This window comes from Magallana gigas, chromosome 8 (genome assembly GCF_963853765.1).
Source record: "Magallana gigas chromosome 8, xbMagGiga1.1, whole genome shotgun sequence".
Lineage (NCBI taxonomy): Eukaryota > Metazoa > Mollusca > Bivalvia > Ostreida > Ostreidae > Magallana > Magallana gigas.
In genome coordinates this window covers 44,331,614-44,358,675 of record NC_088860.1, presented here as the reverse complement: position 1 = coordinate 44,358,675, position 27,062 = coordinate 44,331,614, and the positions used below count along the sequence as shown (strand labels likewise).

The following is a 27,062-nucleotide window of genomic DNA, read 5'->3' as shown; positions in this document are numbered from 1 at the left end:
GTATCTTTATCATAATTCAAGCATCTTAATTTCATTCTCGATCTTCAAACCCCTAGAAAATTCAAAAGATCTGCATAATAAAATTGTTTTTAATCTTCTTAGTAATTGTTTTGTTACAGTAGATTCTAAGTACATGTACATGTATATGAAATTTTTAGCATAGTAAATCAGAAATCCAGAGAGGAAATTAGTAAAAATACTTCAAAACATTGGCGATGTTACCTGGTGAAATAATGATTCTTTTTAGCAATTTTGTTTTTATAAATCTAAGATCTAAGAATTTATGACAACGAAAAAATACCAAATCAATATATTTTCTGCCAAGAAATGAATTAGTGGAATCGTTAGAATTTTTCAAGGGATCCAAGAATAAATGAGTTTGTTTCATTTGAGGAAGCATTTGATATGATGAGCACAACACTGTCTCAACAAATGGCTACATGTTCATGTACTGCAAACATCTTTTTGTTTAGATGTTTTAACAACTGCAAGGGGAGCCGAGACCACACCTATGTAATATCTTGTTCGTCGGACCCCGTGCACAAGTTAATAAAACTGTACAAATTATATTATAATTAAGAAAAATTATGCAGTTTTCTGTTCTACTTTTCGTATTTTCAAGTTTTTTATTTTAAAAATCAGAAACATGTAGAAAAAATATGACTGTCTGCACAATTTTTTTTATGTACTGCCCAAAAATTTTGCCTACAAGAAAATCATTTAATTGCTCACCCGCTAATTCCTTTTTTCAATGAATGTCTGATGAACCAGAAATTATATTTGTGTGGCCTGCTTTCAAAATACAAAGAAACATTCAAAACTATCTCTTATTAATGAATCGAACACAAATTTGCAAGAATATTGTTTTATTCAATGTTGATAATCATGAATGAAAACTAATAACAAATACATTGTGTAGACTCTCCAGAATACTTTTTAGCTCACTGACAGGCTAAAACAAGACAATATAAACAAAATCAAACCTGATCTCCTTTACACTGCAGAGAACAAAATTGGGCTTTACCCAGAAAGAAGAACAAAAATTATTGTCAGTGTATCTTAATACATGTCAATCTGACGGCATGTGTTCCAAATTTTACAGTGTTACTTTAAAATTTACACAAAGTCTGAAAATTACATTGTAACAGGATCAATTAGCATCATTTTTATTCAAAAATCAAAACTCACATAATATCCACGTACATGTATGTATACAGTTCAAATAACTGCACTGTACATATGTAGTTCTCCATTTGGCATTTCGTTCTCCCAAATGACATCATTCTGACTGAATGCTCAACATGTCATACAAATTTTTCCTTCAAAAATCTTAAAAAATAGAAAGTTTCGATTTGTCCAAAACACCAACATTGTACCTGTCAGTTAATAAGAGGGAAATAATAGGTGTAAAATTTTGGGTAATCTTTATCATTCCAATGTCATTAAAAATGATTTTAAAATTGTTAACAACATCATATTTTTCAAATACAATATACATGTCCCATTATTCAGTGGACTTTGGACATTCATAATCTTTATTCATTCACATGTGTATAAAAGTATATTACATATTCTGAGAAATCTCTTTACCATTTTTACTGCATTTTAACAGCATGACAAAAATTACATCTATAAGATCTTTTAATACTAGTAATTGTAAAGACATGGCCATAGAAGCAACAAATAGAATATTTTACTTGTTCGCTATTTGACAAAGCCTGCCACTAACCAAACATTACATCTGTAAGAGACCTGGCTATAGGAGATGTCTGTATAAGTCTTGGCTTTAGGCTCATTAGATGCGACGTGATAGGAAATCATGGAATATTTCACTTGTCCTCTATTTGACAAAGCAGGCATTTCCACTAACAAGAATTCAGTGCAAGACTTCAAAACATCTTTCTGATGGGCTACAAGAATTTCATATTACCATAAAGATTTATCAAGTCAAGAATATCTTGAAACTGTTGAAATATAGGGTCTAATTTTACCTCAAATAATATCATGGAAAATTAATGTTTATATAATTACCATAGTACATGTACATTGAATGCATTTTAACTTAAACAGAATGCAAGTTATAATTCAATTTTTATTGAGTAAGTGGGGGGAAATAATTCACAGCATTAAAGTCACAGAAGCATTGACAAACACAAATTTCTCACTAGAAGATCCATGATTCCTTGGTGTGATAAATTGAAAAGAACACATTCCATTTTAACTTGATCAATTCCATTTGATCAAATTCTTTGTCTGGTTGTTAATTACATAGAAAACAACTGAAAACAATGCACATTTAATAAAGTTTTTATTTCCAATGAATAACAACTGCTTGTTAAGAAAATTGATTTCAGTATTAAAAAAATATAACAACAAAAGAACCAAGCATGGTCTGACAACTCATGAATTGTGAAGGGAAAATATCAGCTTTCCCTCATCACTGCAAGAGTAAGGTTTAAGAATGTTCTTAACAACTGCTTGTTAAGAATACCACGTTTAAGCTACTGCCTTACAACTGCTTATTTAAAACATAATAGACGATTTCAAGACATAAGGCTTATCAAAAATTGTGAATAAAAATACAACGAGAAACAATTCAGAAAATTGTAAGGTAGAAGATTCCAAGCTTGCATTTCTTAACAACTGATTGTTAAGAATAGCTATTACAAACTAAATAAAAATTATTTTGACACTGCTAAAATCCACTTTTAACAATCAGTAGCAGATTGTGATTCATAAAATTTTCTTAACAACTACTTGTTAAGAAAATTGTGTTTACAATAAAACCGTTACTGCATGTAACAAGTCATGTTTAGATTATCAAAGATGGCTTTTGATGCAAAATATGACAACTGATTGTTATGAATGCCAAAATCTCTCACAGTGCAAAGTTTGCAAGTCCTACCAACTGGTTGGCAAGAATCAAGCAAAAAATCAAGTTATCGGTTTGTAAACCTCTACAAAACCGTGTAAACAACTGCTTGGTTAGAATATCAGAATTTGCTTCACAGAGAGCAACTCTTAACAACTGATTGTTAAGAATGCCGAAATCTAAACGCCATTGGGAAAGATTGAGGAAATTTGTAAAATTTGTTGGTCTTAACAACTGGTTGGTAAGAAAATTAAAAAATTTCAAATACAGTTTTGGGAAGGCTTGCAAACTTAAAACCTGATTCATTGCTTAATTTTTACCAACCAGTTGTTAAGCCCAACAAATTTTAAACTAAGTTTTGGCATTCTTAACAAGCAGTTGTTAAGAAGATTAATTCAGTGTTGGGACGGCTTGCGAACTTTAAACTTGATTGCAATTTGATTGAAAAAAAATTGAGCAAAAAATCAAGTTTAAAGTTCGCAAGCCGTCCCAACACTGAATTAATCTTCTAACAACTGCTTGTTAAGAATGCCAAAATCTAGTTTAAAATTTGTTGGGCTTAACAACTGGTTGGTAAAAATGTAGCAATGAATCAAGTTTTAAGTTTGCAAGCCTTCCCAAAACTGTTTTTGAAATTTTTAACAACTGATTGCCAAAAAAGATAGAAGTTAAGATTTTCTAAAATACTCCAAAACTTTTTTAGTGATTAGTTGACATTTTTCATCGTCAATAATTAATTTAAAGTCCCTTATTGGGCACAAGAAGGTCAAAATAAGAAACTTTTTTTCAGTTTTGCTAAATTTTTGAATATCTTTTTTATTTAACGTAATAGAGTTGGCATTTATTTTCGTAATATTAAAATTTTCCTCAATCTTTCCCAATGGCGTTTTGCAATAGGTTAATTTTTCCTCCTCCAATGCCCCCATGTACACTCTGCGGTTGGTATACTCAACAACCGCAGCTGTGACGACTTTCTCCTCTGGCGTGTAGGCAGTAACCTGTAAATTAGTATAATACATATGTACGTTCTATAACTGATTCATAAACTTTTAAATTTATTCAAAATAAAGAACGAGTGTGCTGATGGGCCCCCGTAAAAAGTGAAATAATAAAGATTACAACTCTACTTCGAGGATGCTCACTAAATTCATTGTATTTTCAAAAATTTGTGAAATATACCAGATATTCTCGGTCTTAATTGAATATTTTTTTAAGTTGCCCAATTATTTAAGTGTTCAGTGACCCTCTTTGTTGTACAATCAGAATTTCTTTTAACGTATGTAGTAATTGTTTCAAGAATTGCTCTCTTTATACAACTTGAAGTGTGGTAAAAGGACAAATTCCTGATTTTTACAATATACCTATAACTGTTAATGGCATAATACATCATTATATGTACATGTAAAAAAACATGTATGTTATATCCATACATTGTATTATGACCAATATAACATAAACTATACTTGGCAGTGCCTTTCATTTCGTATATACTTCTGTATAAAGATTGATTGTAATGTGTACACATGTATACTTCTAGATCTGTATAAAGATTGGTTGTTATGTGTACACATGTATACCTCGTAGTGATATAGAATATTAGTGTTGCATGTAAGATACTGCATTGCAAAATTTACTTACAAACGCAGGATGTAGTTTTGATCCTTCAGAGAGAGTGGAGGGGGTTGAAAATGGCATGCTCTTTTCAGGCTGCCTGCAGGTTAACGTCTGTAAAATTATAATACCAATGTCAAAAGGTTATAGGTGGTCAAAAACACTTGAATATAAACCCTTCATTTGTCATGCTTTTAAATGTTAGTTTTAAAGCATTGATTTCTGAAAACATAGTAACAATTCATATTTTAGTCGTAAAATTGAGCTTTGTAATATAAATATTAATAAAATCCTAGATACATGCACAACTTTTTTTATTTTCTATAACACCATTTGCTATTGTTATATTTTCATGTTAAATACTGAAATCTGATTGGTTTAGACACAGTTCATAATTTGTTCAATTACCCTCAGCGTTAGCAACGCACTTAACAACGGGTAACATAACAAACTGTTACATGCTCGAAAATCATGCGCGTGCGGTTCGCCTTTGAATTCTCGTTATTCCTATCTAAAAGCAGTGATGTTTTCTTAAAATTAAGAAATTCAGTATAACAAAATAAATAGTGCCTGTTTGGGAGGATAACAGTTGTAATTGACACCCCTCGAAAACCATTGTCAACCTTCGCTTCGCGTCGGTTGACAATGGTTTTCTCGGGGTGTCAATTTCAACTGTTACCCTCCCAAACAGGCACTATTTATATAATGTTGACCCCTGAACACTTCACAAAGTCTTACACTAATAAGTAAAACATGTTATTGTACTAACTTTTAGTGGCAATGAGTCTTCTGCTTTACAGATCCTAGTTGCTTGACTCTTCAGGGTAAAATAAATTTGAAATCATTAAGTCAGATTTAATGTTGAATATCTAACCATATTATTTGCAATTTTAGTCATTTAAAGGGGTTACTCTGAAGTCGCATATTCATTAATCCTCCAATTTGACTACAAATGTATTATGTTACCTTAAGTGCCTCTACCTCCTCTTCTAGGGAACGTTTCTCTTTATGAATCTTCCGGATATCCATCTAGGATGTTAAATATTTATAGTATAATAAATAAATACACAATTATATTCTTTTCCATTTTTTATAATTACACAGTTACTCTTAAAATGCAAATATATCCTTTACATGTATGTTGAAATAGTTTCTCAGCATGTACATGTAAATATTTTTCAAATATCTGACGAAAATAAATACCAAGGTTTTATTGTTTTCGTACTGTTTCTTATTACTTATAGTATTATAAATACCTTTAATAATTCTATTTCTTGTTCCAGATCATTTTTTTCATTTCTGGTAGCAAGAACTTCTCGCTAAAAAAAAACAAACTTATTTGTTAAAAAGTTAAACCTTTTATAATCAATAAAAAAAAACAATTTTACTAAAGCTTAATGATATCTACCTTTATAAAATATAATTGTTCAACTTACATTCAGATTCTCTTTCTCTTTTCTTTTTTCTTCAATATCCCGCTACAAATTATACAAAATTAATTATTTTGAAGTATAATAAGATAACATATACATGTATGTTTTAAATGTGGTCAAACATATCCCATGCTTGTGTGTGGTTGTGTGTGCGTGTGTGTGTGTGGGTGTGTACAACGAGAGAGAGAGAGAGAGAGAGAGATAGAGAGAGAGAGAGAGAGAGAGAGAGAGAGAGAGAGAGAGAGAGAGAGAGTCTTGATTACTGTTTCAATGAAAACTCAGACCAAATCAGAAATTTACCTCAAGAGTATTCTTAACTTTCCTTTTCTCTTCAATATCTCGCTGAAGAAGATAAATATTTGTTTCACATACTTTATATCATTGCGGTAAAAAGTAATTGGGTACTTTTAATGCATAGACTTGCTCAATTACAAACTTAAAATTTGCACAATGAAGTCTTACTTTAGATGATCTTTTAAAAATAATATTCTGTTTTAACCATTAGTATACATAATATACATTTTTATATGTAGAATCTCTCTTTTAGGCATTTCTATCTAATATCTGTAATCTTGTATGCCCAAAATTGGAAATAAACTATTATTATATACATTAGTGAATTGTTAAAAGTACTGACATTTCTCACTTGGTAGCTTATTCTACAAATTTACATAAACAAAAAAAGGTTCTTACCTGTAATTGTTTGTGCTTGTTTAGCTCATTTTTTTCAACCTATTTATTACAAAATAAATGAACTACTTTCAATAAACTAAAGCGTTAATTGACTCTGAACACACATAATCATACAAAATTGAAAAAATATCATTAATCAATGGTCATTTCTGATGATAATTAATACTAAAATTGTAATGTAAAAAATGAAACCAAAAACATTGTCTTACTTCTTTGTTGTCACGAGAATTATCTGCTTCTTCTATTGCAGAAACCTAAAAAAAAAAATACTGTTGACAATACAAAGCACAATAACTCTGGAAAACAACGTCATGCAATATCAATTGTATGATGTGCATATTATTTTAGACTGAAACTACATTTACCTTTGGAGGAATCGATGAGCTTGGTGCATTTGGTGTGCCTTTTCTTTTCCTTTCTTTGTTAGCCTAAAATAATAGTCAAAAATGTTTTTGAAGTTATTTATGGATAAAATTTCATTTTCATTTTACATTCATAACAAGAGATACTAGTATGTTACCTTTCCCCGAATTCTCTGCAGAGCAAATAAAGTTGTCTCTGGTGGAGGAGAGGGACAGTCCTTCAATAGCTTTTTCATCTTGGCAATGCTCAAGCCTTCATCAATAACTCTCTGAAGGAGAGAACTTGCCTGAGAAACCTCCAGGCGACTTAACTCTCTAAATGCAAAAATACTTGTCCCAGGGTGCTTTTTAATGATGTTGTCCATTTGGTCCCAGCAACTCTGCCTCATTGTTGAAAGTCTTATGTGATGCTGAAGTCTTTTTTTCCTCTTCGTTTCTTCTGTACGATCATTGGGACACTGAGGAATAGAATAAATTTCAAAATAGTACAGAGAGAGAGAGAGAGAGAGAGAGAGAGAGAATTTATGTTATTTATATATTAGGTCCTACTTTTATAAGATGTCTTGTGCTGTTGAATTGATTTGTGTGTGAGGAGTGTGGTTAGGTTAATAGATGTGTGCATTACAAGTTGTGTATAAAAACAAGCAAAATGTTCATACCACAGCATTAAAAAGCTGATACACATCATCCTGGAAGGCGGCTGAAAAAATCCCCCCATATTTCCTTTGCAGAACATTCCTCATTATTGTTAGTTCTTCAAATTGGGAAGTTCGTAAGCTATTGGAAGTCTCGTCATTTCTTGAAAGCCCAAGAAATGACATAGCTCCCGGCGAGAGCTTCTCGTAGAGGAAAACCTTTCTGAAAAACGAATGTCATACATGTACATCAAATTCAACTGTCTTCACAATTGTTATCTTAATATACTGTGATTCCTTGTTTGCGTATACCATTCTACGCTTATTTTTCAAAAGATTTATAATATATCAATTTAAGGTCATTTATACCTTGTCTTAAGTTCTTCTCTCTCCGGGTAGAGCTCTTTTAATTGGAGCATTACGTGATGCGTGTGGTTACCGTCAATTAGCTCTACCTCTGCATCTCGTCGAAATGGGTCCTCGGTTTTGGCTACTGCCGTTGCCGGGGGAAAATTAAGTGTCATTCCGTTGTTTAGATTAGAGTGGAAACTTGTATAAAGTTCAGCCAAATGTTGGGCATTTAACTGTCGTATTGCTTTCGACTCTGAAGCAAAGTTTATTGCCGACAGTGGGATATCAAATTCTCCGATGTATCGCTGTCTGGCCTCCTCTGCATATACGTTTGGCGAAACCTGAAATAAATTACACTAACTAGCTGTACGTTTTTCTCAAAATTTACCTGTAAAAGTTTTGTTATAAGGCCATATTTCTATTTGATTGGAACATTCTGTAATATTCATACAAACCATGTTGTTTTCATTTTCCTTTGAAGAAGTTTTGTCATAGTTATCATCTTCCATATCCTCCGTAGTCTATAATGTTAAATAAAAATCATATTTCATTCTTAATACAAATGGTGCATTGTATAATATTCGCAAAATGTCATATAGTTTTCATTCATGATAATAGATCTTCAAATTGGGGGAGGGGGGGGGGGGGGCAGCGTGGTAATTTTCATTGCGAAGGGGGAGGGCTAGCGCCAGTCCAAAGCCACATTTTTTAAAACTTGTTATGTACATTTTAAAATTTTTAGCGAAGTACATAGAAGCGTTTAAAAGGCATTTACTCCAGAAAAGTTGTAACGTAATGTTTTGACTGACCTTTGTCCAATCAGATCGTAGAAGGCGGAGTTGATACATTACCACTCGTGACTTAATTTGAGAGAGAGAGAGAGAGAGATAGAGAGAGAGAGAAAGAGAGAGAGCGTTAATGAGTAAATTAAAGATGACGCAGATGAGCGAACTATCTATCAACAATAGCTATAAAGTGACGAATCAAGGTCTAGTATACATGTATCTTATAAATTTATGAAACTTTGAAGTGTTTTGAAATTCTTTAACCTGGGAACAACGATGTCTATACATAGATAATGGGATGAGGTAATGTCAAACATCGAAGACTGTACGAATACTTAAGAAAGTTTTTTTTATTACAAGTGTTAATGTTAGTATTCTAATCAAAGTTTGCCGAAACTTCCTGGAATTAAACATAGGTTGTAAATTTACTTTGTGTAAAAACTTTCTTCAATGTTACTCAGTGTGAAACATTCTTTACCTTAGGGCGAATTTGTCCGCCATTATATTATTTTTCCACTAAGCATCTGCCTGCGTTGCCTTTCCTTTTCACTACATCTAAATTCATAAGTGATCATTCGTTCGCATTTCAAAATATTTAATGCCCGTATTCTCGGACTCCTAGCTAGGAAATTTAGTTTGTTAGCTACGATATTCTTATACATGAAGGCCTACATGTTGTTGACAGCGCGCGGCCAAAGAAATTCTCACAATCGTGCTTTAAATTAAAACGCTTTAAAGTTATACCGTTTAAGATATACATGTAATTCTTATATACGGACCTTAATTTGTTTGCAAGTTTATAACTAATGATTATTTCTTCATTGGCATCACTTATAATTTACTCAACTCTCTCTCTCTCTCTCTCTCTCTCTCTCAGACACACACATACAAGTCACGAGCGACAATGTCTTAACTCCGCCCAGCTACGATCTGATTGGACAAAGGTCAGTCAAAACATTACGTAGAAACTTTTCTGGAGTTAACCCCCTATTAAACGCTTCTTTGTACTTCGCTATAATTATCCTAAAGATCTGGCCATTGATGTGATAGGAACCGTTGTATGCAAATTGTACTTTTTTTTTTCGATCCAGGCACGTAGCATCGCGGGTTGGGGGGGGGGGGGGGGTTGCAGGGGGCAGATAATAATTCACTTGGAACTCCAATTTTAAGCCCCCCCCCCCTCTCCTAAAATTTACAAGTAGGTACTTTAACACTGCATGGTCGCTTCATGAGGAAAAATTTGTCCAAAGTTACACCAGATTGGCAACTGATCGAAATCTCGCGGTCCCTATTGTAAAGTGTTCTTTCTAATAAGCAATTATATCGAATTATAAGCAGCTAAAGCCTATTACCAAAACATTCAAAATATTATATTTTCATGAGTTTATGTCTTATAAGCAATATTAAAAGAGGAGTTTAAGGAGGCAGTTCCGAGATTTCGCCGATGTTTTATAGCTGGCCATTATATTTTCTATATATTGATTTTTTTTTTTCAATTTTTTGTTTCAAAAATGTCTAAAACCCTATTCACTCGAGGTACAGGTAAATAACACCTGCTTTAATTAGGTCCCGCCTACTGCACGGTCATGAACTGGTGAACTATCATGTAAACTAAGCTTAATTTTACGATTTGAGAGAAAATTGTGAGTATTATAAGACAATATGAAATTTTCTAGCATGCACAACTTCAAAACAACAATTGAAATAATACATCTGCAACAATATGCATTTGATATGTGCGATAATGACATGCCATGAAGTTCAATATAAACTGTATCCTAGATACAAACGGTACACTTAATAATAGTTCATAAAAGATAAAAATGTGTCTCCATCATACAACTTACGTCATTTAATGTCGTTTCAAGGGTTGACTCTAGTTCGTTTTCTTCATTTTCATCAGACTCGTCATTAAGCTAAAAAAATAAATTAATTCTGTATTGATTGACCAGAGTAGGTGTTGCAGATTATACATATACATTTGTCAACCCTTCCGCGGAAGCTACCGTGATCTAAACTCTAAACCTGCATCAAATCAATGTTAGAGCTAGACTATAACACCCCTTTAACTAATGATTTCGTATCATGCTTATTTCAAATTTTAACCACCACTAAGGGGGGGGGGGTGTCTGTTATTTTGACTTCAAAAAATGTTATAAAACACACTGTGATCTTACTATGTAATATTTTTGTTCATAAAGTTTGCTTTCTACAATATCTACCGTGCGCGGATCTAGAGGGCGGGGGGGGGGGGGGGGGGGGGCGGGGTGTGAGAGGGGTCGGTGCCCCCTTGCAAAATTCAATTTCATTTATATATTTTATAAACACCCCCGGCTATATATATATATATATATATATATATATATATATATATATATATATATATATATATATATATATATATATATATATATATATATATATTCCGGTTTTTTTTAAAAAAAGCTAATCTTGTTATAAAAACTACACTTAAAACACCCGTAGTGGTTGTTGAGTTGAGCATGCCAAGAAATTGCAAAAATGATGGATAATAAGTTGCCCATTGGGAGATTTTTATTCGGGGGTAGGGGATGGGTAGACAAATACGAGAATCTATAGTCTTCGCGCGGGAGACTGGAATGTTCGACGACTGCACCATCGCCCACTTTCTCCATAGATACATTTTTATAATTATATTTAGATAAAAACACATGTAATATGTAGATAATCGATTTAAAGGAAATGCTCCTATCCTCACTTTAAGATTGGTAAAAAATATTCTGAACAAATATGTAGGAAAAACTTGAATATAACATTACAAACCATTGATCCATACAAATAAAAGTTTTCTTTCCATGCATTAGATACTATGCACCTCCTTTAGGAGTAGCATTTTGATGTCTGTTTGCGCAACACCCCCCTCCCCCCCCCCCCCCCCGTAAATTGCCCAATTGCCAACATCCCCACTTTCAAAAAGGGGCTCCCGATAAGTACAGTAAATCATAATGACACTTAAATAAAAACAAAACATGTTTCAAGTTAAATATAAGGATAGTAATACATTTTTCTTACCTTTTCTTTCACTCTTTGACAAAAATCTGAAGTAGATTTCGGGTGCCCGATATCTCTACTAAATTCGTTTGCACTGGCACAAAAGTCGCTCACAGCCATTGTGACTTTGTTTTCCATGTAACTTCCAACAAACTGAAACATATGATGGGTTATTTACTTATATCTGACATGATGATTATAATAATGAATAAGGCAAATCAAAATCGATTTTCCTAAATTATTGATGTGCATTTTTTTATAAAAGTCTTAACCTATGTGAGTAAAACATTGTTAAGGTTACTTACTTCTACACACAAATAGTCTTCTTTTTTCAGATCTACAATGTGTCCGAGCATGTTGTCTATGCCAAACTCTAAAGGACGAAAATATAATTCATCTATTTTCATACGTATATAAAATACTGATTTTAGATATCAAATAGGTTAAATCCGATTTCAAATTTCTTTTTACACACACACACGCGCGTTCGTAGGCACGCACATGAACACGTACAAAATAAACTCATATGAAATTACCTTTCGTTTTTATATCTAAATCGACGCCATCTAAGATAAGGTAAACCCGATCCTCTTTTCTTCTTAAACTCCACCATACAAAACCCATTCTTTCTTTCACCAACTCATACCTTCTGAGAGCTTTGGACTCTAAAAAAGATTCCTTAGCGTCATATTGTTTTCATTTTTTCAAGATTGAATGAATGAATGAAAGAGAGAAAGAAAGATTAAATGGAGGACAAAGAAATTTCGTTAAAATGTTTGTTAATTATATGTAACTAATGAGTTGTATTTCTATTACCATGATGGCTAAACTTCGCTCTTGAATAATTGAATTGTTTTTACAAATACTTGGAATTAAAAATGACAGCACTTCATTTAAACGGATTTCAAGTCATTAATTCATGTTTCTCTCCTCCCCATTGGACAATCATGCATATCATACGACGGTGCACGTATTTTATCGATGTACATATTGGCCACCTTAACACCACTTCATTCGGTCACAAGAGATACAGAGAAGCTAAATAACATCTGCCGCCCCTATGCACGCGCAGAGCTCGGCGTTGATCTAAGAGACAGAATGCACATAGTCTAATCTACTTGGTCGTTAATCGCAAGATTTGAACTACATGTATAAACCAACTAACCTTATACTTTTGTATTTTACAGGTTTATTAAGGCTTGTATTATATAAGTTATTACATATTAATTTTTTTTAAAGATACAGATAAATCCCGATTCCATTTTAAGGGGGAAACGAGTCCTTAGTAATACGTTTTGCCTTGTATACTCTCTTCCCATTATATCGCGGGTTCCGTTGTGTCGCGGTATGTTCCAAAAATAGTATTCCCGTTTTTCCCCGCGATTTTGCACAAACAGTCCATGCACCAACATAATGTTGCGTGCAAGGAAGGTTCTCAAATATATCGGCATGTAAAAATTTTCTCACAAGTTTAAGTTTTTCCAGAGGGAAAGCGATTTCAAAAGTCCAAAGTGTATTTGATGAAAAAAAAAACAAAAACAAAATAAAAAGCATAATAAAATGAATTGTTTATTCCCTAATCAGTTTAAGTGACTTTGCTTTTGTGAAGGTTCATATTTTAATTTTCAGGAAATAATCCTGTCCGTTATAACTGAACCAGGCTTCCAGATATTCAATGCCGCGATACAATGGAACTCTTTAATTTTGAAGGTGAAAAAGATTTGTGATTTATAACTACCACACAAAATAAACGAAGTAGGTTGGGAAAATGATGTTCCTCAGTAAAGCTAGTCTTACACAAGCTTTTTGAACAGCACTTAATGACATGTGAAAATGAAAATTCGTATATCCTTTTTTGAGGGGGTGGGGGGGGGGGGGGGTACCGCTATATTATGAGCCACAGGAATATTGTTTTTCTTATTTCAAAATATAATAAATATCAATGTAAAAAGAATAGTATAAATAAAACATAATTTATAAATGGCGGATCCTTGATTTGTTGAAAGGGGGCTCAGAAGGCCGGGGTCTGAGTGGGTGCCCTGTTGGTGAGCAATATTTGTACTATTTGTTTTTTTAAATTTTGAATTAAAGGGTGAGGCTCCTTTAAATTCTCTAATGATTATGCAACTATTTTTAGCGAAGATTACTGTCAACATTGAGACTTTCGGTAACATTACTTGCAGTATAACTACCTTAAAATTACACTCCCTACATGCTTTTATTCTATAATAATAGACCTTACCTAATCCTGAATTTACTGTTTCCCTGGATTGCAAAACATCATCTTCAAAATCGTAAACTGAAGACATGATTTCTAGATCTGCAACATAATATTTGAATGAATCGTTAACTTCCGCTTTTAATTTCTGCGCAAGTCAAAAAGTACATTCCAATTTCATTGGCGATTCTCAGAGATATTAGCCAACCAAATACGAATATGCTAGAGCGCAAATATTCTGTTTTTCAAAGTTTCCATTCCAGCAATTCTACAGTCATGGCGAAAGATTTCTTGTTCAATCATTTTAATCATGAAAATTGTGATGAATCCGGAGTATTGTTTAATGAACAGAGAAAAAGGGATTTTTTGTACGACTCCCTATTTGAAGAAAGAGATGCTGGTGATAATGAAAATCAATTCATTGCTGAAAATCCGGGTAAGTATGTTATGTTTATACAATTTTTAATTCCGTATATACTTATTATAAAATGAATGTATCATCAATGACTATATGTTAGTATTTAATAGTTCAACAAGTCATGATAATATTCTCAAAAAGGCATCCAGTTCGTTTGATTTATTAAAAGCCAAGAGTTCATGTTTCTGATAAAATTTTATAAACACAACGCCCACATTATTTTTGTCATTTAGATTCTTCTGATTAGAGATTTATAGTAATTGCAATCAACCTCTCCAAAATATAAGAGCAAGCTTATCCCTTGTTTTCAATATTTAAGGTTCTTTTCTTTTATAATTCATCAAAATCATGTTATTATCCTAAGATTCTCATCAAATGTATCAATTAATTATAGACTTATTTGGATGACAATGCAAAATGAAATTTAAAAAAAAAAGCGTTGTTACTTTCTCACCTACCGATTGTTTTCTCCATCAACAATACATGCAAATTTAAAAAAAAGAATTGTATCGCATAAAAGCAGAAATCTTACCTTGATATATCAAGACAATTTCCAATTGGATTCGAGGAAAAACGCGTAAACGGGAAATCTGACAAAAGTCAACTTTTTCGCGCGAAACGTTACTCGTGTAGATTCTATTTATTTATGAAATGGGCAGTCCAAAACTCTGCAATTCCACATCCAAAGATCATTCGACCAATGGCAACTCTCGAAAAATTGTGACGGACAGATTAATCTTCCGTAGACATAAATCTTCATTTGTCTTGTTGTATTTCAACTACAAACAGACGTCAAAAACGTGATACCAATCAAAGGACTCAAAGTTCAGATATCGGGGCTCATTTGATGTGTATTGAAAATAATTTCATGAAATGGCATTAAAGCATATTAAAACCACGCTTGGTCATTTATGAATTATCTGACTTTATAAGCGTATTAATACAGATCTACATTGATATCGTATAACAAATCATAGTAGGGTAAAATACACACTTTTAAACAATTCCCGCAACAGTTTGATAAAGCTATCTCTAAACATAGAATAAAAGGCTTACAGCAAAAACAATTTCGCGCTCAGCTACTTTTTCCACTTAAAATACATGTATTGCCAATTTAAAATAAAAACCTTACATACTGAATAAAAACCCAAGTTTTCTGCACAACACCCATGCATTAAAATCAAAACAGTTTTTTTTTAGCAGAACATTGTCATATAGGATAATGTAATAAATCTGCTTGTGTAAGATACATTTCATATACTAAGTATTAAAGCTGATACTTATATTTACGGAAAATAGCGGTGCATAACAACTTCGAGTGGCTTACAGAAATTTTTAAAACATATGATCATGATATGATCATCATAAACTGATAATTATTTATATCGTGTTTGAAAATTAATTTATTAAGAATTAAATATATAAAAGAAAATATTGCTAATGTACATCAGCACTTGGTAAGATGTGAAATGATTCACAAATTCCAGTGTGTAAACAACGTGTTTGACGTTTATATATCAAGTCTCAACATGTTCTCTAATTCTTCTGTATGAAGTCGTCAAATCCGGCTTCTTATACATAATATTTTTAATTCTGTAGGCAACCATGCAGTCCCATGTGCAACATGTCCAACACTTTAATGTGCATCAATTTCTATAGTATGTGGTATGAAATATCGTGACCTTTCACAAAGCGATTCAATCAAACCCAGTTCTTTCTTCTCGTTATCGCTATAACTAACGTGCACTGAGCTTCTTCTCCCGAAAGACCATAAATTACAACCAGTCTATCAAATTCCACTTTCTTCGTGATTAGCTAGAGGTTAATAAAACAAATGACTCCATCAATAGTGAAGCGAATAGGGCTCACTAAAATCCCGCATCAAAACAAATTTACCACATAACGGGTGTTTTAGGTGTTTTGAAATTGACTCTCCCTATATAAATAAAAACTATTTAAGCCACAAGGTAAATAGATAGAGATGTCTAACCAAATCCCATGTATATTAATATATCTCTTATGCTGACAGGAATTTGTAGAGTTGAAACTTTATAATATTATTGGGTAAAATTTTATTTTTAGATATACTTAGAAATTTGTATCTATTAGATTTTGAACTCTGATTATAAAAAATGATTGAGTATTCACTAATCGCTTAATGGCGTCTAAAAAACAACGGGCCTTTTTATTACAAAGATGTATTTGCTATCAAAAGAAATTCTGAAGGTACAACAAATCGCGCCATTGAACACTTGAATATTAAGGCAACTTAAAAAGGATTTCAATAAAATCTTAGCATTATTGATATAGTTCTCTAATACTGGCAAACACAATAAATTTAGTGAACATCCCCGAAGTATAGTTGCGACGTTTACCTACTTCAATGACCGGGAATATATTCGGAAATAGCGAGCAATTCCAACCCGGAATTGAATAGAAAAAAATGTATCCTTTTTATGAGGCAGGCGAAAAAAAACCCAAAAGGACAAAGCTGTAAGGGATTTCCTTTACATCAATGGGGAACATCAATGGAGAGATGTATCCCCCCCCCCCCCTCCGAGCCAACCCCAAGACCGCGCTGAGCTTGGGGACAGAATCCAAGCGCAGCCCCACGGTAGAAAGACAAAGAAAAAGACTATTATACCGACGCGCTTTTGCTTGCAGTCCCCCGTGACGCCTAATGTTTATCGCTTTTTATAGTCTGTAATGAAATAATGAGACATTTCAAACACAAAGCGATTCAATGAAACCCAGTTCTTTCTTCTCGTTATCTCTGTAGCTAACGTACGCCGTGCTTCTCCCCCGAAAGACCATAAATTACAAGCAGGCTATCAAGTTCCACTTTCTTCTTGAAATGCTAGGAGTTAATAGTAACACCTGACTCCATAAATAGTGAAACGTAAAGAGCTCACTTTGATATAGAAAGAGGACTTTCTCTCTAACTTCAGTTATGTTAAAACAAATAGTACATGTATATTAAAATTATAATATAATACCACATAACAGGTGTTTTAAAGTCCTGCTTAAATCTCTTAATTTTTCGAGTTTGATAAATCCATAAAAACATGAATGCGTTCTTATTCAAAGTAATAAAAAAGACCCGTTCAATTTTTCGACAACCAAATGCAAATGACATTACATTTTCGCATTTATGACAAATGTATAAATGTATATCAATCAATAACATAGTAATTTGTAAAAGAGTAGTTTCAGTTTAAAGAGTTATTTCATCTTTCTCAAACAGCTTAGATAAGAAATTAATTTCTGAACATTGTGACTGTGCCATTTTTAAAAAAGAAATCTTTTAAAATTCCTTTAATTTTTTAAAAATACGTTTTAATCTTGAAGGCATATATATATATAGCCTATATAAAATCGATTCTGTATACTTCTGAGAATTTCAATGCGAGGAATTCCAAAATTAAACGTAGGTATCTTTTTGACATTACATGTAAATTTAATTTAATATTTGTCTTATATTTTTCAGACTTCAATCATAAAGTACTTAGCAGCACTACAAGATGTTTAGCGAAAGGCAAATATCCCAAAGGTAAAGCATGTATTTTAAATTTTTCTATTAACAAATATACTACTAGCACAGTTGGAAGATTGCATATTGCCTATCATAAACTTTGATTAGTGCTTATTCATACTTTTACGGTCATACATTGAATAACAAAACTGAAAACTCACACGCAGTCAAATTGCAAAATGCCGACCTATTATTCTGACTAAATGAATATCCGCCTATGTGTCAGGTTTTTGCTGGACATAGTAATTGTTTGTGATGAAAGTAATTATGTTCTTTTCTGCTTACAATGTTTGACCGTTAGTATCTAAAATTTCATTCATATTTATCAGATTACTTTTTTCCACTGTTAATTTAAACATTTTTAATGACCATTTTGTATTGGCCTTGTATTAAAAATTGTAAGTTATTTTAGCAATATATACGAGGACAGTTTAAATATTACACAGAAATTTAGATAAAAAAAATTTCATATTTTAAATAAATCAGAGAACCTGTGCCACTTATCAAGTAGCTAAACTCATATACCGGTATTCGGCTAATAATGGATTTCCTCCATTTTTTCTTATCTGATAGTATTTTTGATTACGTTAGAAGTGCCATATAATTAATATGCATGAATTCTGCAACGTCATGTCCGTAATGATAAATGTGCGCACACAATTTTTTAAATATTTTCCATGTCTATTCACTCTATAAAATTAAATTCAAAATATCAAATTTTTACACGATTCTCATTGGTGTATCCTGTATATTTTCAAACATTAAAATGGACTTGTATTCATTCAAACGGGTGGTTCTAATATCGGATGTCGTTCGAATTGAATACGGTTCCTTATGTTAGGGTCACGCCGTCATTATAAATGTTAAATCTCCCAACTCGGTTGTAGAAAAGTGCATAAATTTGAGGTCAAAACTCGGCTGAGCAATAGATGACGACAGGACCGGTTAAAGTTTTAGTCCATTAACTTCATTCACCTCCTCTCAAATCGCCTTCCAACTATATGTATCATTGATTAAGTTCGTGGATATAATTGAGCACTTGTGCTGCTATATTTAATACATGTGTTGTAATTTGTTGAAAATCACATTAAATTTGATCAAGATGTTGTGCACCGTCGTTGAAGGCCATTTTTGCTGTCATGAATATATCGGAAAATGTACAGTATTACGCGAAATATTACATCAGAAATGTTAAATAGTAATGACGGAACAATAATGAAAAAAAAAAAGCGGAGCACATTATATTTAGATTAAACGCAAGTCATATAGAAACAAGTCTTTAATTCTGGGACTTATATTTTCCAATCATTATTTTTATTATTAAAGAGTTCTCCCTCATAAATATAAAGGAATCAAACATTTAAAAATACTGTTACGAAAGCGAATTTCTTTATGTAAAATCCTAATTTTACTTGACGTCCGTAAAATAGAAAATAGCAATGTCCTCGTAATCTCTGAATGTCCTCATGGTGTTGAAAGATTAATTAATGATTTTGCAACCACATTGATGCTTGCTATAAAATATTAATGTACGCTAGATTCTTTTAAAAACTTATAATATTTAATTAAACATTCTTTTTTGTAGCTATGCTCTCAAAACGTCGAGCTATTGCCTTAGACAAGTCAAGTGTCAAAAAGAAATTATCATTGCCATGCAGTTGCGCAAAAAATTGTCAAAAACAGTTTTCTGTCCAAGAAATCTTGTATTGGCGACAACGGATACATTGTATCCCTGCAGGGGAAGAACGAATTAAAAAACTTGCAGAGATGATTCAGTTGTGTGCTATAACAATCAGAAAATACGAGCGGGATTCTTTGTACAGAATTAACCAAAAACTGTGTTGTAGGTGGGTATTATTTACAGCGTTTGTTATACAATTCAAAGTGTTTAAAATCGTATTTCGTACTCAGTATGCATCTTGTGTATTTTTAAGACATTTCTTCACGGAGACTGTGCTTGGCATATCCATACCAACACTTACAAGAGCCAAACGAGCTATTCAAGAAAACCGACATGACCTTAATGTCCGGACTCCAAGGGTTGGGACAAATGGAGTTAGGGGTACTATTACTCATGTGTTTGAATTTTCTAAATAAAAATACCAATAATTGTTGAAGTAAGCGTAATTTTATATATATACTTGTACTATAATCTTATACATTTGACAAATTTAGGTCGAGTCTGTGAGGGTTTCATCGCGGCATACATGAATGCGGCATGTGACAGAGATCCTACCGGCAATATTTTCAGGATGCCTGCCGGACTCACCAAACTGGACTTGCACAGTCTATACCAAACCATCCATAAAGATGGTATTGGGAAAAGCAAATTCTACAATATCCTTGACTCAAAATATCGCAATCTGGTGTTTTGTAAGGTACATAAACATTTTTAAAAATGTCATCAGATAGAAATCATTATTATACATGTACTAGTACTCTGTATTGAAGAAGTCTTATTATTTTGATTAGAATCAACGCTTTACAAAATGTACGGATTGCCATAATTTCCGATGTTTGATTGAAAAAGAGCAAGATACTCAAATAAAATCGGATTATATAGCAATGCGAAATTTGCACCTGAAAGAACAACAGTAAGTGAAACTAGATACCGAAATCACTTTTGACAAAACAATCACTTTAAATGTCACGGATTTTTTTAAATTGGTTTAATTTATAGAATAGCATAATGTTTGTAGTTTATTTAAATACAAATTGTTTAAAAGAAAAAAAGATTATGTTTGTATTCTGAACTAAAAGTGAAACATTATAATTGGACTGTCCTTTTAGAATGGAAAGAGAAGCTTATTATGTTCGAAGAGGGCAAGCTGAAATGAGACCGAAGGAGATATTATCATTGATAATTGATGGGATGGACCAAAATAAGACTGATTTGCCACATTATTGCAAATGGAGTAACCCAAGTGTATGTACCTTTGATTTTTCTGATTTTGTAAAGTTTTTGATTTTATATAAACGACTCAACAATAATTCAAATAACAATTTACACCATAGAATGATTTTTGGTTAGAAATAAATGGTAATAATACCATAAATCCACCGTTAATTCTTATTATAATATATGCAAATGAAATTGTAGGGCGCTGGTCAACAAAAGCTGAGAACACATATAACCGGCAGTATTGTACATGGAAGAGGAAAATATTTTTTCATTGACCACGGACAAATACCACATGACACAAATTTGAGTCTGTCTTGCTTGATGAAAATTTTATCAAACGAATCACATAATGGAATACTGCCACCAACTCTCTACGTACAGTTGGATAATACTGCGAGGTACGAAATTAATAAATTGATTTATCTGATATGATTCTTAATCATAAGACTTTTCTATTACATGCAATAGTATATACTATAGTGTTTTTACTTCTTTATAATATCATGTATAAACAACTATTGTCCTGCTTTTTCTGTGTCATTAATGATAGAAACTAATTATTTTCAGGGAGAACAAAAATAAATATTTTCTAGGAATGATGGCCTACCTTGTGAAACATGATTTTGTTAAGGAGGTAAGTTGTGAAATGTGTTCAGTTTTAATTAATTTCTACGTAAACAAATGTTTATATCGCAAAATACGCTAAATCATCGAAACAAATATTACTTTTTATGAATACTGTATATCAGATATTAATACAAAGGTAATTTAAAAAATTAAAATTTAATGCCATAATTCTTGTTTTACGCCACTTTTTATGATTGTTGCTTGTTTTTGTGACATTACCTTATATCAATCCCTACATTTTTTTTCTTTTATTAAAATCAAGTTTATTTACATAATCATTATAACATAATCATCATTATCATCATACATTACAAATTTAGTGTCTACAAATACGTAATTACAACTTTTGAGTTTCTTTGTATACGAAAGCTTGAAGTTCGTACAAAAAGTTTTCAGCTGTAAAAGCGTATCATTAAGCTTCCAATAACTAGCACCTCGTGATTTTTCACAAGTACAGAGTTCAAAAGATATACCTAAGTGATCTGTAAATCTATTAATATCAACTTTAGGGGCTTTTCTCAAAAACATATCATTCAGTGGAAAAACTCAGTTTTCCTAAGCAATCACTTAGTCAATTCTACTTTGGGATGTATTATTCCCATTACACTTTGTTAGGCCCCGTATACAGGTTTTCCCGCTAGATATCTAGCAATTTTTAAAATAATAGTTTTTCAAAACATTGTTTAGAATATTAACACTTTTGTCATTGTTATTTGTATCAAGCTGGCAATTAAAGTCCCCCACAATATGACATAATCTAGGTTCATAGCATTTTGATAAATCCCTACATAATATAATAAAAATGTATATACCTTGCATAGTTACAATGGTAATTTAATTCTAGGTATACATGTCATTCCTACTTGTTGGGCACACTCACGAAGATGTAGACCAGTGCTTCTCAAAAATTAGCCAGAAGTTAAAAGAAAAGGATGCTCTTACTATGCCCAATTTAGAAGCTCTGATTTTTAACTCACAGACTCCACAACCGCATGTTTCCAAAGTTAACACTGTCTGGAACATTTCTGGTTGGTTAGAACCATTTATTAATCAGGTTCACAACATAACGTTTCCGAAGATGTACAGGTAATTATCATTTTTCTGCATCTTTAGTATACAATTTACTGCAGTGGTCTTTAAAAGGCTAACCGGTGTTTTAAATATGTTCTGTAAATTTTTCTTTACGAATTCAAATATGTGGAAAAATTGAAATAAATCAGCAATACCGATTCAATGTTCAGTTGCAACCAGCAAACATCGTATAACACCTTAACTACATGTACTGAGAATCAAGGTGAAGTTCCAGTTATACTAAGATAGAAGTGAACGAAGTTGCAAAGTGAAATTCAATTACCCGATTTGCAAATAAGATCTTTAGTATCGTCATGAATTCTTTTCATAGCAATGTATATATCTTGTATAGATTGCACTGTATCAAATTTTGATCCCAACTTCTCAATACGTGTACTCTTACATTATTTTTTAAACCAAACTTTAAATCTGAAATAATGCATAACATATTTAACAGCTGTTTTCTTATTGACATCATTTAAGACGAGAGTTTATTGCATCGGAGACAATAATAGATCACATGTCATAAAAAAAAATACAAATATGTAGACGTTTATTGCTTATCTAAGCAGTTTGAGCGAGGTAAAATAACAAGTTCCAATGTCCAGGGGATTCCAAATACATATGCATACACTTGTGTGTACGGAAAATTTTACTTGTTTATTTTTCAGTGCTGTGAATAACTTTACGGATTTATAACGCGCGTTATTCAATTTGTAAGTTCACCTGACGGCAGTTATTGTCATAACGATGTCAAAAATAAATTATTCAATGCTATCATCAAACTCTTAAAAATTAGCAGCCCGTTATATGGTATTTGTTTGAACATTAAGCCTTACTGCTGTTTTGTTTCCTTGATTTTTCGAGACATAAATATTACCGAAACTCACATTGCAATACACTCTGTACTTCTAATACATTCAATTATTTTATACATTTAAGGGTTCAAAAAGATGGAACTGGACATGTTTATGTGCAGTACAAAAAACTTTCGACAGAAGAACAGTGGCATCCAACATCGGATGAAAGACAACTAGAAATCTTTAAACTAGACGATGTTGGATGTCAAATGACACCTCCAGGCATTCCGAATCAAGTGCACCCTTACATGGCAGAAGAAGATATTCAAACTCTTATGAGGTTCAATGATATTTTGATATTATCGGTCCCAGATTTGACACATTACTTTGAGGTTGATTAAAAATATATGATCTTAAAACACCAAAAGACATATCTTATAATTCTTTTTATTTGAATAAAAAATCAAAATTGTGAATGTTATTTGTGTATGAAAAATAATTATGCATAAGACAATTAATTTACGAAACAAATTTATTTCAGATCTCTTGACAAAGACTTCAAGCTTGCACAATTTACAGACGAGTGTACAAATTGGTGGAAAGAATTTCTGGCTAGTGAAATTCTGGGTTCAAATGAAGAAACTTGGCCAACCTTGAATCGAACTACCGAAGTAGACCCGATGTCAACTTTAAGTGAAAAAGAATTAGACTTGATTGAAAAGTACAAAGAAAAGAGATCGCAATTCAAGGAGGTAAAGAGCTTTACCATACCCCCGTAAACGATGTTAAGGGTCAGGGTATACTAGTAATGGAATCAACCTATCCGTCCGTCCATTCGTCTGTCTGTCGGTAGAGACAATTTTTAGGTCTTCCCCATATAAACTTTCTAACTTCTACATACATGTAGTCTCAAAATTTGTTCATATATTGAACCCAATCTAAAAACACGAAGCTTCAGTTTCTAGTCAGACTGATGTTATAAATCAATGATTCATTCATTAGAAATTAAAAAGATAACAGTTTCAATAATATCGGTTCTGTACTTATCGTCAAAAGACGACTATTTCGATTTTTTATTTGTACAGCGAACAATTTTTTTACATGTAAGTGCATGGTACTGTGCATTGATTTTAAATTCCTTAATTCAGTATTAAGTAACGTATTAAAATACTGTATTAATTCTAATTTAATATGAAAACCCGTTGTTAAAAATTTGTACGTGCTATTTTTTACTAATTTGAATATGCGTAAAAATTGGAATCAAGCAGCAATATTAACTTGTATTCAAGCTCATCTCTGGAATATTTTCTGGTAGAATGTTCTATCAGTAGACCATATAGAAATAGAACTACATGTCCGCGAAATCAGGGAGATGTACCGTGTTTACTAAATTATTTTACGTAAATTATTTTTGAGATTATTCAAATGAAATTTAATACCCGCTTTGTAAATATGTCCTATTGTTTGTATTGTACCATATCAAGAATACTTTTAACAGCAGATTTTAATAGAAAGTTCCTTTGTTATTAATTTATTGTGCGCCCTTAAAGCACATTGAATTTAGATCCCGACTTTTAAATACGCTCTTTTTTTAAACCAAAGTTCAAATCTGAACTTATGCATGTTACCGTCTTTAAAATATAAAAAAAAACCAGTAATCAAGATCTTTACATTGACACCATTTAAGATGATAATATATTGCATTTGAGACAAGCTGATTAATTACACATCACCTAACACAACACACTTTAACATCGAAAACACCGCTATAAAATACCGTATGTGGGGAAGTAACTTACATGTATCTAAGCGATAAGAGGGGTTATGAGAGAAGAAGTTTCAATGTTTATATAAGTAAGAAATCAAATGAGTTCATGTTATTTTAAACACATTGGTTTACAAAAAATATTATGCATCTACAATTCATTGCTGTGAATAATTACGCATTTAAGCTTTACGGATTTATAAGTATATGGTAATAAAATTAACATCATGAAAAATAATGAGTTATCTTATAAAAGAAACATGCACCAGCGGTAAGCAGAGGCAACTCTGGTAAAATATATTATTCGTATTTACAACGTTTGCACATATATTGGCTGAAAACAGTATGTCATATCTACATTACTTTGGGACAACATACATAGTTTCATATCCTATTAATTGCCAGACAACGTAATTTGGCACTAAATGTTAATATACTTTTTTGTATTATTTTGTTTCCTATAAACATTGAACACGTTGTTGTTTGATTTTATTTTGTTAAAAATGAAATTAATATACCGGTCACAATGTTGTGCTACTGCCTAAGTTCAATTAATCAAAAGTATCAGAGAGAGCAGAACATTTAACAGTGAATATTAATAAACAAAGCTCATCAGTATATAGTAATGAACTATTTATTATAAAACAAGTTCTATTGATTCTAATTTAATTGATGGTTACATTTTATAAAAATGAAAGTGATTTGGCTTAAACTAAAATTGTTTTATGCAATATTTACAGGTTTTCACAAAACAAGGGACAGACAGAAGAAAGTACAAGAAAAATGACATGGTGGTCGTAAAGATTTCTAAGACAGAAGTTAACATTGGTGAAGTGCGCAGTGTAAATGGGGAAGACCTTGAATTGAACATTTTCAAAAGGAATAAGGGTTGCTTCACGAGTACTGATCATATTGTCAGTGTTAGACTAAGTTCCTGTTTTGCTACTGGTTTTCAATTAACTAACAGTAAAAACATTCCATCAAAGATTAAAGAGAGAATCGCGCAGGAAAATCTTAAGTTAGTGTGATTCACAATATGCATTACATAAATAGAGATGCGAAGAATATCGAGATTTTCATTACATGATCAAACTTTAGTTACTATGATTTCTACCACATATATATATATATAAGATTACAATGAAACCGGTGCGGTTTTGAATCGGCTTTCAGTTTATATATATATATATATATATATATATATATATATATATACACAAATAAATACTTGGTGAAGATAACGATATAGAAAAAGTGTGTTTTCGTCAGCTTGAATCTTTAACTAAATCATTGAAGATAAATATAATTGATATATTATATATAACTAATTAATTCTGCATGTTTTGTGCTTCTCCATTCTAGTCTCCTTGATTACTTATTCATTTAGGACAGACATTTATAGCGTTGAATATCATCTTGTCATTGGCAATTGATATCAATTCATATTCATGAACAAATGTATTCTAAACGTAACAACAGCGTTAAGTTTGTTTTGAGCATCTTTTGAGAGTTTCTTAACAAGTGGTTGTTAAGAAATACATTGTTATTGCTTCCAGAGTTATCTTACCTTTATTATTAAGAATAAATTCTTTATCAACAAGTTGTTAGGCGTTGCACACAGAAAAACTTAACTTCTGACATTCTTAACAAGCAGTTGTTAAGAAGTTTCAAATTCAGGTTTGTGAAGGATTGCAAATGTTAAACTTGATTCGTTGCCTAATTCTTACCAACCAGTTGTTAAGACCAACAAATTTTACAAATTTCCTCAATCTTTCCCAATGGCGTTTAGATTTCGGCATTCTTAACAATCAGTTGTTAAGAGTTGCTCTCTGTGAAGCAAATTCTGATATTCTAACCAAGCAGTTGTTTACACGGTTTTGTAGAGGTTTACAAACCAATAACTTGATTTTTTGCTTGATTCTTGCCAACCAGTTGTTAGGACTTGCAAACTTTGCAC

The 27,062-nt window shown here is 32.0% G+C and overlaps 2 protein-coding genes across 3 annotated transcripts; one reads left to right on the top strand and one right to left on the bottom strand.

Annotated features, from left to right (window-relative positions):
- Window positions 1-3,321: 3,321 nt before the first annotated feature.
- On the bottom strand, window positions 3,322-14,216 carry LOC105338750 (uncharacterized). 2 transcript variants are annotated; one of them, XM_066069295.1, is made up of 19 exons: window positions 14,015-14,216; window positions 12,309-12,437; window positions 12,078-12,145; window positions 11,794-11,925; window positions 10,590-10,658; window positions 8,413-8,478; window positions 7,976-8,298; window positions 7,631-7,829; window positions 7,130-7,429; window positions 6,975-7,037; window positions 6,819-6,863; window positions 6,610-6,648; window positions 6,217-6,258; window positions 5,920-5,961; window positions 5,740-5,802; window positions 5,450-5,512; window positions 5,253-5,300; window positions 4,507-4,597; window positions 3,673-3,870 (listed from the first exon to the last, which is right to left on the bottom strand). In XM_066069295.1, exons 1-19 carry the CDS (start codon window positions 14,079-14,081, stop codon window positions 3,821-3,823), a joined length of 1,899 nt encoding a protein of 632 aa, XP_065925367.1. In that variant the 5' UTR covers window positions 14,082-14,216; the 3' UTR covers window positions 3,673-3,820. The 2 variants fall into 2 exon arrangements, with proteins under 2 accessions (XP_065925366.1, XP_065925367.1); XM_066069294.1 differs by lacking the exon at window positions 10,590-10,658 and having other exon boundaries at window positions 3,322-3,870; window positions 4,511-4,597.
- A 1,502-nt stretch (window positions 14,217-15,718) lies between these two features.
- LOC105345394 (uncharacterized) lies at window positions 15,719-26,231 on the top strand. Its single transcript, XM_066069296.1, has 12 exons — window positions 15,719-17,958; window positions 19,526-19,787; window positions 19,875-20,002; window positions 20,116-20,318; window positions 20,413-20,534; window positions 20,731-20,866; window positions 21,041-21,240; window positions 21,410-21,476; window positions 22,314-22,555; window positions 23,483-23,680; window positions 23,882-24,092; window positions 25,846-26,231. The coding sequence occupies exons 2-12, from the start codon at window positions 19,528-19,530 to the stop codon at window positions 26,131-26,133; spliced, it is 2,055 nt and encodes a 684-aa protein (XP_065925368.1). The 5' UTR covers window positions 15,719-17,958; window positions 19,526-19,527; the 3' UTR covers window positions 26,134-26,231.
- Window positions 26,232-27,062: the final 831 nt, after the last annotated feature.